Source organism: Hemibagrus wyckioides, unplaced genomic scaffold (assembly GCF_019097595.1).
Source record: "Hemibagrus wyckioides isolate EC202008001 unplaced genomic scaffold, SWU_Hwy_1.0 Contig14, whole genome shotgun sequence".
NCBI lineage: Eukaryota > Metazoa > Chordata > Actinopteri > Siluriformes > Bagridae > Hemibagrus > Hemibagrus wyckioides.
In genome coordinates, this window is record NW_026690774.1 from 361091 (window position 1) to 374461 (window position 13371).

Here is a 13371-nt window from a genome sequence, read left to right on the forward strand (position 1 = left end):
GAGGGGTGTGTGCGATGCTGCTGGCTTTGCGTATCCATCATTGTGATATGATAATTAGGACACACAGAAGTGTCACATGACTTTCTGCACTCCTCCTGTCTCATTAACACAAAAAAACTTGTATGGGTTTTTTAAAAATTCAGTTTTATTTTATTGTACAATAATTAAAGAATTTATTGTTAAAGAATGACAGATTTCTTTAACATGTGAATGAACATGATTTGGGTCTAACACTGGGCTCCAGTCTGCTCCATCATGTAGGACTTAAATTAAGTTGTTGAGATTGAATTGTTCATTAAATTGAATTGTTGAATGTTTTCTGTGCAGTAACTTCCTGTGTTCAGCTCCACACACAATACTGCAGCACCCAAGAGACAGGAAGTGATCATGTTACTGAGACAGAACAGTTACTGCTTCAGAAAGGTTTGTGACCAAACACACCTCAAACACCTGAATTGTTATGTTTCACTCACACTCACTGTTTATTCTGTAATTACACACAGTGGACATGACATGTATACAACATATACTGTATACAAAACTGGGTCACAACAACAATAAATCAATCAGCATACCTGTTACCATGGCTACAATTAAACACAGATTAGCAAACAAAGAACAGAGATATGAAAATAAGTAATTTATAAAGAAATAAAATGATAAATATTACAGCTGTAACTCAATCATCTGTGGAGAAACAAATGTGATATAAAAATAAGGAGGTAAAAATTCACTATAAACATCTCCAACAGCTGGATGTGTGTTTGTGTAATCAGTATGATGGTGTGATGATATCTCTGTGTTGTGTGTAGATGCTGAAGGATTGGACTGTAAAATATGTGATTAAAGCCTGAAGTAACTTGTAGCTGAGTGGATAAAAAGATGTGGTCAGTCACGGTTATTGTTCTGGAACTTCTACATCTGAATATGAATGATTCAGCTCCCAAACTGCTGGAAATGTGGGACGGGTTCTAACACTACACCACTACTGCTTTACCTTGGACAAGAGGTTTAAGACCTGATGAATTCATAATCTTGAATTCTGAAAAACAGAAGAGGACAGAATTACAGACAACGTTAAACAGAGTCACTCATCACATTCCTTATGAACAACAGAAGCGTAATGCACACACTAGATGTGACATTTTACAGAACACACTGAATATTACTCAGTGTCTTACAATACAGTAGAGTAAAGAGACAGGAAGTCATTAACTCACTGTAGTGTCTCCAGGTTACAGTGTGGATCCTTCAGTAGATTACGGAACAGCTTCACTCCTGATTCTCCTGGATTATTACCGTCCAGATCCAGTTCTCTCAGGTGTGTTGAGGAGTTTGACCTCAGAGCTGAAGCCAGAGCAGCACAACCTTCACTTGTAATACTGCACTTCCTCATCCTGCAAGAAAGAAAACCTTCTCACACTTAACTCACTCAGTCTTAAAACATGAACTACACAAAATCTTTATATACACTACATTTACTCTCCATCTCACACACACAATGACAATATATCAGATCTCTACAATTACAGTTACAACAGATGAGAACTGGAGGTTGCTGATGTTTATTAAAACTCTGATACATGTGTGTGTGTACCTCAGTATCTCCAGTGTACAGTGTGGATTCTTCAGTCCTGCAGAGAGGAGCTTCACTCCTGAATCCTGCAGTTTATTCTTATTCAGGTTCAGTTCTCTCAGACTAGAGGAGTTTGAGCTGAGAACTGAGGACAGAGCTCTACAGCTTTCCTCTGTCAGATTACACCCACGCAGACTGGAAGAGAAATGATGAAATATCAGAACACTGATCTCAAACACACAGCCATAATCCAGCTAAAGTTGAAGCTGCAACAGAAATGTGAGTGTGTTTCTCTCACACACACAAATCAGAGGACAGGACACCACATCAGGACATTTACAGGAGCAGGGACGTCTTTCTGAACTCCACAATCTCTCAGCTACAGGAGTGTAGCTTCCAGGGAGAATTGGGGTAGCAGTAACTCTCCCAGTAATCAGAACTAACTATAACAACCCACCAATACTGACACCATGATCAACTGAAACATTTGTAGAAGTAAGAAGTAATTAGTGTTCTGAATTGATTGTTAGTTTATCATAATAAATCAGATAAAAACACTAAAAGCTCCCTCTCACAACATAGTGCTTGATTACTGCTGTTTAACTGAGAGAGCAGATCACAGGCAACTGTTTAGCATCACTGGTCAGAGAGAGAGAGTAAAAAAATAAAACATGATAATCAGAAGGAGGTAGGACAATATGGTGTAATCTAGCTAATGACACTACACATATATTGTAGCTAACTAGCAAATTCATCGTAATTTAGCCATAAAATCAATCACATATCAATAAACAGCCTTGTGTTATCTTCCATAAATATTATTTAAATAATTCCCATTATTATGAACAACAATAAGGTCATTCACACTGGACAACACGTAAGGACCAGTGATTAATGTGAACCTCATTAGCGCCATTAATTCAGGCTGTTTAGAGTTCCATGGAGATTACAGCTATAAAAGACAGAGTCCATGCTCTTATATAGAGAGAGAGTGAGGAGGGTTCCAGCAGAGTCATTTTCATAGCAGCAGTGAGTCTAGCAACATCTAGACATTTTTTGAGTTTAGAAATGTTCTAAATCAGGCTCTGAATCTAGATCATCTCATCACCATATACACTCTAGAGGAAGTGGCAGATAAGAGACTTTCAGTTAAGTTAGGTGTTTTTAACCTCATGTTCAGCATCAAGTGCTATATTCATACAGGAGCAAGAGTATAAATAATAAATGAATACATGGGCAGATGTACATAAGCTCCTGTTCTCTGAACCTCAATAAGCTGGAACTATCAAGCACAGAGTCCCACATTGTTTTAAAGTCACTGACTACTATTATTAGTAAGGACAGCTGAGAAGATCATCGGAGTCTCTCTTCCCTCTATTACAGACATTTACTCCACACGCTGCATCCGCAAAGCTAACAGCATTGTGGATGATTCCACACACCCCTCACACACACTCTTCACCCTCCTGCCATCTGGAAAGAGGTACCGGAGCATTCAGACCCTCACAACCAGACTGTGTAACAGTTTCTTCCCTCAAGCAAACAGGTATTTCAACAGAGAACTATCTATACTGTGCTGGACACAGACACACACACAAAACTGTCCTGTTTGCACGCATATGTCACTTTACATTACACTTTATATTGGTCCTGTTTACATGTTAACTTTAATATTTGCACTCACTGTCAACACTGTTCTTTTGCACAGAGTCGGCTATATGTTGTTTGTCTTGTCTTGTCATCCTGTGCACTTCTGTTGTATATCTAGTTTTACTAAAGATTGCACCTTAAGTATAGTTTAACTTTATCTCTACAGTATGTTTAGCTCTATGTTTGTCCGCGTCACCTGTACTTTGTTTTTGTTATGTGTAGCACATTTGGTCCAGGAGGAACGTTGTTTCATTTCACAGTGTACTGCATTAGCTATGTATGGTTGAAGTGACAATAAAGCTTCCTTGACTTTTGACTTGACTTTGACTAATGAATAATGAGGAAATTCTTGCATTTTCTGGGTAACTGTATGATAGTATGTTTTGCCAGATGTGTTTGGAATACACACACACACAGAGAGAGATAAGAGCAATTTTCCTGCTGTTGAGTTCTATCTTCTATCTATATAGCAAATAGTTCTCCTACCTGCAAGGTCTGCCCACATTTCCACATTTATTTAAGATTGTGAAGCTACAACAGCTACACCTTTGCTTTTGTCTCAAATGATGAAAATGTGATCTGAAGTCAGAACACAACAGATGTGTCTCCTGTAACAGCACAATATCTTTTTCTGATTCAGTAGATTTAAAATACTGATTGGATTGTGAGGAGCGTTCAGTCCACCACAGTTCAAACCAAAATTATTAAGCTGACTCATTATTTAATGGTATACAATACCTTCTTTATTGCACCACCTATAATCATTTGCTCATTTGCACTCATTGCATTTACCTCCCTCTGTATACTGTTTATATACTGTTATATATGCAAATTATTTATATATTTTTATATATTGTTTATATATGCAAATTATTTATTGTTTATATACTTATATATGCTAATTATTTGCACTGCGAAAATGCACTTCTGGTTAGATGCTAACTGTATTTCGTTGCCTTGTATCTACATGTGCAGTGACAAAGTTGAATCTAATCTAATCTAATCTAATCTAATCTAATCTAATCTAATCTAATCATAGATAATATCGGGAGAAATAAAGTCTGTCAGTTATCAAAGCAGTAATTCTATAAAAGCAAATCACCAAATAGAGACAATAAACCACAGCGACAGTCTTTCCTGAAATGAGACGGTCTTTGTAAACAGTATATAAGGTGAGTGGATCCATTACTCAGACTAATTGAGGAAGCTCCCCAGAGAATCCTCCCAAGCGGTAATCCACAATATACGGCTGAAAAAAGGTCTTCCTTTAGTGGAGAAATCCTTGAGGAGAAGTAGCAATAATCATTGGGGTTAAACCAGCCGCTCTTTCTGAAAGCAAGGTCAAACTAGCTGAACGTATAAAGTAGGGATGCGGTTTTAGATATGTAGCAGTAATATCGCTGAAACAGGAAAGCGAGGGTCTGTGAGCTCCTACATCACAGAACCATAATATAAAACAATCATTTTTAATAAATACATAACAAAATGCATATACAACAATTTCTAGCATTTAAGAAAATAAATGCTGAATGTTTTAATAATAATTTACATTTTAAAATGGGGAACATAAAGGTTTAAAGAGTAAAAATGTACTAAGCTAAATTCATTTTACTGGAATTTTTCAAAATCCTTTTCAGATTGTTTTGCAACAATAAGGTTGTGAAGGTCTTCAGAGAGCGCTTTGCTTTTACCCATCATGAGATGTTTCTTGTGTGACCCCTTGTTAATGAGACTCCGTTTTATAGACCATCCGTTGGGACTGAAGCAGCTGGTATTAATTTGCACTGACCAGTGGGCAGGACTGCTTTCTAATTACTGATTGATTTCAGCTGGTGTCTTGGCTTTCCATGCCTTTTTGCACCTCCCTTTCTTCATGTGTTCAACACCTGTTCCCTGTGTCATTTCACATTATTACACATAACTTAATGTGTGGACATATACGGTTTGATTTCTTTGCATGTGTGGATTGCATGGGTTGTTACCAACATCTGGTGAAAATTTCTTGTCAATAGCACCATTAGAAATATATTTACTAAAATGGCGACATGTTCAATACTTATTTTACCTGCTGTTAATATATCTATATCTAAATATCTACACACACACACACACTCTTTCAGTGCTATTACTGCTACGTATCTAAAAGCTGTGTCACAGCAATATATGTGCAGCTAGATTAACCTTACTTTTAGAAAGAGCATCTGGTTCAGTTAATAATGCACTACAGAATTCCAATTTTAAGCTGAGCACGCTCCTTTCAGCCGTCTGTCTTCGAGTTTATATATATATATATATATACACAGTATATAAACATGGTCATTATGTGGCTAATATTACATATGAAACTTGTGGCTCTCGTTTTGTGTAGTCCAGTGGAAAAGAAAAAAAAAGACAAGTTAATTCACTGCATTATGAAGTATGAAAGTGAATTGTTTTTGTAGCAGCATTAGCAAGGCTAGCTACAAAAGAATAGGCTAGGCAGATTATGGCACGTGACAAGTGGCTGTCAAGTTCAGGAAATCCTCCTTACATCACCTTAATCTTCTAGCTGAAGCTCCACTGACTGTAGGGTTTTTTATGTCTGCTAAGAACACTGGAACTGCTCTTCACCCCGACTCTAGCTTGTTGATTTTTGAGTTTACTGAGGTGATGCTTGTTGTTAGCATGTCTAACAAGCAAATGGTCTAAGCAGTCATCATGTTCAGTCTGTCACGTGACTCCCCCCGTTTTGGACACTTTAGTAACCGAGTCCAACAGCACAACCAGCGGTGGTAAGAAAAACACACAGAATGGTATGAAGAGTGAAGAGTAACGAGTCCAGTGCTGTAGATTCAAGGTGATGCAAGGTGATTACACAGAGTGACACGCCCCCTACATTAGAGCTTAATTAGGGCTATAATCTTTTATCCCGTTTCAGTGATGTGTCCGGTAAACGTCATCAGCAGTCGTGTTCCAGACACAGTGGCGAGTGTAATGAACATGACCGAGGTGGATTATTTACTCTACCATCATTTTTTCCTAAAATGTGTCTGGAGGAGAAACTAATAGTGTATAGATTGAGCACACATTGTATAATGAAAGTACAAATGATAGAAAAGGACAGATGACAGAACTGTAAGTTTAGTGTTTTTTTAGTTTAAACAAGAGTTACAGCTTTTCTGTTTACTGTGTTTGTTATTCAGAGGAAACGCAGCATGAACCCAGTCCAGCACTTTATACACCACTAATGAAGCTGACCATCTACTTTAAGTGTGTGTGTGTAAATATTATATGACCTGTGTGTGTGTGTGTGTATGTATGTGTGTGTGTACCTCAGTATCTCCAGTGTACAGTGTGGATTCTTCAGTCCTGCACAGAGGAGCTTCACTCCTGAATCCTGCAGTTTATTCTCACTCAGGTTCAGTTCTCTCAGACTAGAGGAGTTTGAGCTGAGAACTGAGGACAGAGCTCTACAGCTTTCCTCTGTCAGATTACACCCACCCAGACTGGAAGAGAAATGATGAAATATCAGAACACTGATCTCAAACACACACACAGCCATAATAATCAAGCTAAAGTTGAAGCTGTAACAGAAATGTCAGTGTGTTTCTCTCACACACAGAAATCAGAGGACAGGACACCACATCAGGACATTTACAGGAGCAGGGACGTCTTTCTGAACTCCACAATCTCTCAGCTACAATTTATTATAAGACCATTAGGTCATGTACATAACACACACAGGTGAGAGTGAGCAGCCTACAAACACTACACTCTGATCTGTGTTCAGGTTTCTATACCCAACACTGCAGATCCAGTGCATTTTATTACAGAAAATAAAGAATTATAGAGCTGTACACTAGCAGTTAATAACATGCCAATACTAGTCGTACTTTACACTGAGTTATATGCTGAATTTCACAGAGACAGTAAAACACTTGGTGTGTGTTGTTCTCTGTGCTCGTACAGGTACAAATCTGTCACCTGGAGACCTCTGATTTTACACACACACTGGTTCAGGTGTTTGGTGTGGACCCGAGTACAGGTGGAGTCTTCACATATGTCCAAACAGATCCAAACTAAAGAAAAAGGTTGATTTGTTCAAACTAAACCAGGTAATCAAACAAGGTAAAGCCAGTCATGGGAGCCTGTGTGTGGTCATGCATATGGAACTGGTCAGTTACAGTCCTGTCTCAGAAGGTGGTAAGGGCTAGGCAATTTTATTCTTTTAAAATTATACTTAAGAAAATAATTTTAACAGCAATATGGATTTATAGTTTTTTATTTATTAGAATGGACTTTGGAAAATACAGATGTGCAAAAAAGTAAGAACCTCTTTCTCAAATAAACAATGATTCTTTTAAATAAAGAGTATAAGAAAGGAAATGTAATAAAAACTGCACTATTTGTTACAAATGGCCCTGTTACTAGTTTATACTATTTAAAGAAAATCCAACTTGACTCTTTCCAGTATGGAACAGTTCAGTAGTTTGTTCCCAGTTAGATGGTGGGAATCAGCCGTGATTAAATTAGGAAGAAAATGTGAAAAATTGGAAGAAATTAAAGCATGACAGAGTGAATCTCTCCACAACACTGTGTCACAGAACAAAAGATGAGGAACTTGAACCTAAACAGGTACTTGAAGGTGAACAGAGTGTTTAATATTTACTTTTTATATTTTCTATTCATATTGATCCCATTTTCACAGCTTGGTGTTTTTCTTGTTCTCATTTGTGAGAGTTCTGTTCAATGTCACTTTCAGAATAAACAGAGAAAAGAAAAAGTGTCTTTCACTGCTGTTTAGTTCAGAAATGTGTTTAGTTCTTAAATGCATGCAGTTATTTTGTATGGATTTTATATATAAATTTTAGAGAAAACAATATATCATGATTCATATATAAAAGATATAAAATGATTCATATCATGATCCATAAGATTTTGTCCATATGGCCCAGCCCTCAGTGCAGACGTGACGTGTTAGTGTAAAAAGTGAAATAATCTTCTGTAAAAGTACCAGAGGTTTGATTAAAGAGGATTAGAGTAACCAATTAATTAATCCAAACACTGCAGTTCAGTGTTACATTAAAATAACAAACCATGCAGTAATACATTTATAAATAAAAATACTCACACAGCTTTTCTGGAGGCTTTGACCACTGGCAGCAGTTTCAGAAGACATTCCTCTGATTGATCATATTTACTCAAAATAAACTCATCCAGCTCCTGTTCTGAGGTCAGTAACACAAACACCAGAGCTGACCACTGAGCAGGAGAGAGTCTGGTTCCTCCGAGACAATAGTATTTTTTTCTGTTCATGTAAGTTTGTACTTCCTGCACTAGAGAATGATCATTCAGTTCATTCAGACAGTGGAACAGATTGATGGATTTCTCTGGAGATGGATTCTTCCAGATCTTCTCCTTGATGTACTCGACTGTTTCCTGTTTGCTGTAAGAGCTACTTCCTGTCTGTGGCATTAAGTCTCGTAAGAGAGTCTGATTGGACTCCAGTGAGAGACCCAGAAGGAAGCGGAGGAACAGGTCCAGGTGTCCATTCTTACTCTGTAGGGCCTTGTCCACTGCACTCCTGAGGAGAACAGACATCTTTGGATTTATGAAGAAATTACAATGTCCAGTGCTTTGCTCCACAAGCACATTTGTTTTTCTAACATTAAAGCAGAAAAACACGTATAAAGCAGCCAGAAACTCCTGAACACTCAGATGTACAAAGCTGAAGACCTTCCCCAGGTGAAGCCCAAACTCCTCTCTGAAGATCTGGGTACACACTCCTGAGTACACTGACACTTCTCTGACATCAATGACACACTCTCTCAGGTCTTCCTCATAGAAGATCAGATTTCCTTTCTCCAGCTGCTGGAAAGCCAGTTTTCCCAGTGCCAGGATAGTCTCTCTGGTCTGCTGAGGATCAGGGTCACGTTTCTGATGGTACTTTTCATCCTTGTGTTTGATCTGAACGATCAGGAAGTGTACGAACATTTGAGTCAGAGTCTTGGGGATCTCTCCACTCTCTGCTTCACCCAACATTCTCTCTAGAACAGTGGCTGAGATCCAGCAGAAGACTGGAATGTGGCACATGATGTAGAGGCTTCTTGAAGACTTCATGTGTCTGATGATTTTATTGGCCAGGCTATGATCACTGATCCTCTTCCTGAAGTACTCCTCTTTCTGAGGATCATTGAATCCTCGTACCTCTGTTACCTGGTCTACACATTCAGGAGGTATCTGATTGGCTGCTCCTGGTCGAGAGGTTATCCAGAGGAGAGCAGAGGGAAGCAGATTCCTCTTGATGAGGTTCGTCACCAGAACATCCACTGAGGCTGACTCTGTCACATCACACAATCTCTCATTATTCTGGAAATTTAGAGGAAGTCGACACTCATCCAGACCATCAAAGATCAACAACACTTTGTAAGAGTCACAGTCTATTGATTCTAGTTTTCTTATTTCTGGGAAAAAGTGATGAAGAAGATTAATCAGACTGAGATTTTTCTCCTTCATCAGATTCAGCTCTCTAAAGGGAAGTGGAAACATGAAGGTGATGTCCTGATTTGCTTTTCCTTCAGTCCAGTCCAGAATGAACTTCTGCACAGAGACTGTTTTTCCAATTCCAGCAACTCCTTTAGTCAGCACACTTCTGATGGACTTGTCTTTAAAGAGGTCATTACAGTTGATGGGTGTCTCCTGTGTTGCTGGTCTCCTGGACACTGTCTCAATCTGTCTCACCTCATGTTCATTATTGATGTCTTCACTCCAACCCTCTGTGATGTAGAGCTCTGTGTAGATCTCATTCAGAAGTGCTGATCTTCCATGCTGTGAGATTCCTTCATTAATTCTCATAAACTTCTTTCTCAGGTTGGATTTCAGCTTTGGCTTATACACAGAGGTGAGTTCTAATAAACAGTAATAACATGTTTTAATGCAGAATCACTGAGCAATATATAAAATGTAAAATTCTTTCAAATGCTGCTGTTCATTCCTGATTCATGTACTAAATATTATTGAAGGAACAGGACCATTGTACAGAGTGACCACAAGCTGGACCATGAACAGAACAGAAAAGCAGCAGATGTACATGATACTAAAATCAAAGTTAAAACTAAAAGTCTTCATATCTAAAACTATTTCCTCTCTCTAAAGTGAACCTGATGGAATAAAGCCATGACTCAGAGCTCTTACTGTTCTGCAGTGTGTTAGCGAGATCTGTGTGGTTCATGTTCTTCAGGAAGTGCAGTGTGATCTTCAGCACTCCCTCTCTGACACTGTGCAGATCCTCCTCATCCTCCACCTCCCTCTCAGTGCATGCTGGGTAATCTGGACTCAGGAGCTTCCTAAAGCTCTTCAGCTCATTCTTTATCAGAGTGATGACTTTGTGTTCCAGCTCCTGGTCAGAAACACACAGGAACAGATCTAAATATTATAATCTTACACAGTGAATGGTGCTTTGTTAATGATTTTAATTATGAAAATAATTAAAGTCTCTTCCTCTTGCCTTTAGTTGCAACTGAAATTCTGCTTATTCATACAAATGATTACCCATAATTCTACTGGACATCAAGAAATGACAAGGTATGACAACACACACATTACACACTATAAAACACACACACACACCTTGAATATGGAGTCCAGCGGATTTCTGCTGATGTTTGATTTCTTCTTTTGTAGTCTGTGAACAAATAAAACACATCATGTAATATGGACTATATGTATTCATACTGTAGCTGCAGAAATTACAGTAATAAATACAGAGACAGATATTTAACACTATCCTCTTAACACAATACACTGATTTCAGGATTTCATCACTGACACTAACATGTTTAGAAACAAATGATTGAATTAATGAATAAAATGATTTATATTTAAATGTTCTTCTGTAGCACCACAGACCCTCCAGCTCAGGGACTGCAGGCTGAACTGACCTCTTAAAGCAGTTGTCCTCACTGCCGGACCGAGAGCTGCAGCATGGCACAGTTAAGTGTTTTACTGCTTCAACACCTGATAAAGCTCATGAAGGGCTTCATAATGAGACCAGTGAGTTTGATCAGGTGGAACACTGCTGTAAAACACCTCACTATACTGACCTCACATCAGTAGAACTGTCTCTGAAGAAAATTGGAATTCTCATTGACTGGTCACTCTTCATGGACACACAGCTGGGTTCTGGTGAGTCTGATCTCTTTCCCTCCATCATTCTAGAATTACAACAGAAATATCAGCAATAATTAAAACTCTGCTGTCTCAGCACTGTTAAACACTGTGTTGATCAATAAACACCAATAATTCCATCTTTTTAATTCAGCTCCAGTCTGCACACTTCTTCAAACAGGAGACCGGCCTCATACCTCAGGAATTACACTCAGGTCAGGAGTCCCAATCACAGATAACTGACTCAGCTGGGTCTTAAAGCCTGTCGAGTTCACTGACTCAAAGCTACGATGCTCTTATGCTCCACATTACACAGTCCTTTTTACTCTTCTGTCACTGAATGATTTCTCTAAACTGTTCTTAGATCAGATCAGTGATATATTCACTGCTATTAAACACCTTAAACCAAAGTTTAGTTCCTGTGTTAACTAGTGAATGTTTAGAGATACAGATCTGTTCCCATGAGACGGTGTGTATTTATTGCTGGTGAATGTAAAAGTTACTCACCTCTCGTCTTTCTTTAGGTCCTGTTTTCCAGACACACTCATGTTGGAGGTCATGTCTCCTTCTCCAGATTACAGCAGGAAACACGTTTTCTTCACTCCAGCATCGGTGTGTTAAATCAAACACTATACACACGATATCAAGTCATAAAACAACCTGTGTACATTAAAAACTTCAGTACAAACCAACAAAACTCGTTATATTAACTCTAAACGTGTTAATTTAGAGCGTTTATACATCAGAGATTTAGTTTTTACTCCTGAAATATTTTATTTTCCTCTCGTGACAAAATGGAGCAGCTGAGTTTCATTTTCTTAACGGTTTATTCCGCAGGTGTGGGTGTGTGTGTGGGGGGGGGGGCAGTGACGCGGCCGCGCACGCGCACATAAGCACGCACGCGCACACACTCTCTCGCGCGCTCTGTCACAGGATGTGGTGCTGGTTTGTTTATCAATGATGTATTGACTGCTCAAAATAAATAATTAAAAATAGGTGTATTTATGTCAGTCTGTAAGTGTGTAGTGGGAAAAGATTTTAGACACTCTCTACATTGTTCTATTAGTAACACTACTTCTCCTAGGGCTGATAATTCCCTGCTTGTTGAAATGGGGAGCAACTTATTCCCCAAACAGGAGAGCCAGCAAACACAGAACCTTCTCCTAACATTAGCATAGGATTGCCCTTTGGTTATTTTTTCAAAACCAAATAATAACGTTCTAGGAATGTTCTCTAATGGTTATTTTTAGGTTTTATTTTTATAATCGAAATCTAACCTTGCCAGAACCTGATTTTTTTAATAACCTGAATAGAACCTGTAGAGAACGCTCTCTTGTGGATATTTTTAGGTTTTATTTTAATGACCATTAGGGAGTTTTTGATAAAGGAACTCGGTATAAACAATACATGTATGTGATTTGAGGTAAACATGCATTAATGACAGAGACATGTTAAAGATCTAAACATTCACAGCTGAAGCTAATTTAAATTATTTAGATGTAAACACATACAGATCTCCAGCCAAATCAAGTGTGTGTACAATAAAAATATTAATTATTTCATTTAATTCACCTGAACTACATTCAGTTACATAGTTCCAGGGCATTTCTAGGATTTGAAAACATCAGGGGCCGAGCCTGAAACAGCCGAATGATGGAGTCTGTTCTGGTCCATTGTTCACCTAAGTCATGTATGTATTTTAACTTAAATACTGCATTAGTAGAATAATAGAAAGTCATGATGTTCAGACTGTAATGTCTTAGCGCTTTAACAGTTTATATTTTATTTAGATCTATCTTTAGGCTTATTTAATTTAAGGCTTTTGTACATCTTGGGTATGGAATAATATTCAAAAGCGTCCTTATGTCAGGGGTTTTCAGAATCAGAAACAGTGGGCCTCCTTTTTGACACAACATACATTTATTAGCCGACTTTTATCAACTGTGTTAACATTAAAAATTAAAAGTTAGGCTATTATCTGAATAATAACATTGTGTTTT

At 38.1% G+C, this 13371-nt stretch overlaps 1 protein-coding gene across 2 annotated transcripts; it reads right to left on the reverse strand.

Annotated features, from left to right (window-relative positions):
* Positions 1 to 122: 122 nt before the first annotated feature.
* Positions 123 to 12562, reverse strand: LOC131349844 (NLR family CARD domain-containing protein 3-like). Of its 2 annotated transcripts, XM_058385330.1 has the most exons (9): positions 11879 to 12559; positions 11308 to 11418; positions 10835 to 10889; positions 10400 to 10604; positions 8337 to 10113; positions 6538 to 6711; positions 1598 to 1771; positions 1221 to 1397; positions 130 to 1042 (listed from the first exon to the last, which is right to left on the reverse strand). In XM_058385330.1, the coding sequence occupies exons 1-9, from the start codon at positions 11929 to 11931 to the stop codon at positions 1012 to 1014; spliced, it is 2757 nt and encodes a 918-aa protein (XP_058241313.1). In that variant the 5' UTR covers positions 11932 to 12559; the 3' UTR covers positions 130 to 1011. The 2 variants fall into 2 exon arrangements, with proteins under 2 accessions (XP_058241314.1, XP_058241313.1); XM_058385331.1 differs by lacking the exon at positions 1598 to 1771 and having other exon boundaries at positions 123 to 1042; positions 11879 to 12562.
* Positions 12563 to 13371: the final 809 nt, after the last annotated feature.

What these genes read in the sequence shown, in the direction of transcription:
- LOC131349844 (XM_058385330.1), bottom strand. Translation starts at nt 11,931, where the DNA reads ATGACCTCCAACATGAGTGTGTCTGGAAAACAGGACCTAAAGAAAGAC. An exon ending in GACAGTTCTACTGATGTGAG is followed by an intron (nt 10,890 to 11,307) that starts GTCAGTATAGTG and finishes ATTTGTTCACAG; the next exon opens with ACTACAAAAGAAGAAATCAA. An exon ending in CGCTGGACTCCATATTCAAG is followed by an intron (nt 10,605 to 10,834) that starts GTGTGTGTGTGT and finishes GTTTCTGACCAG; the next exon opens with GAGCTGGAACACAAAGTCAT.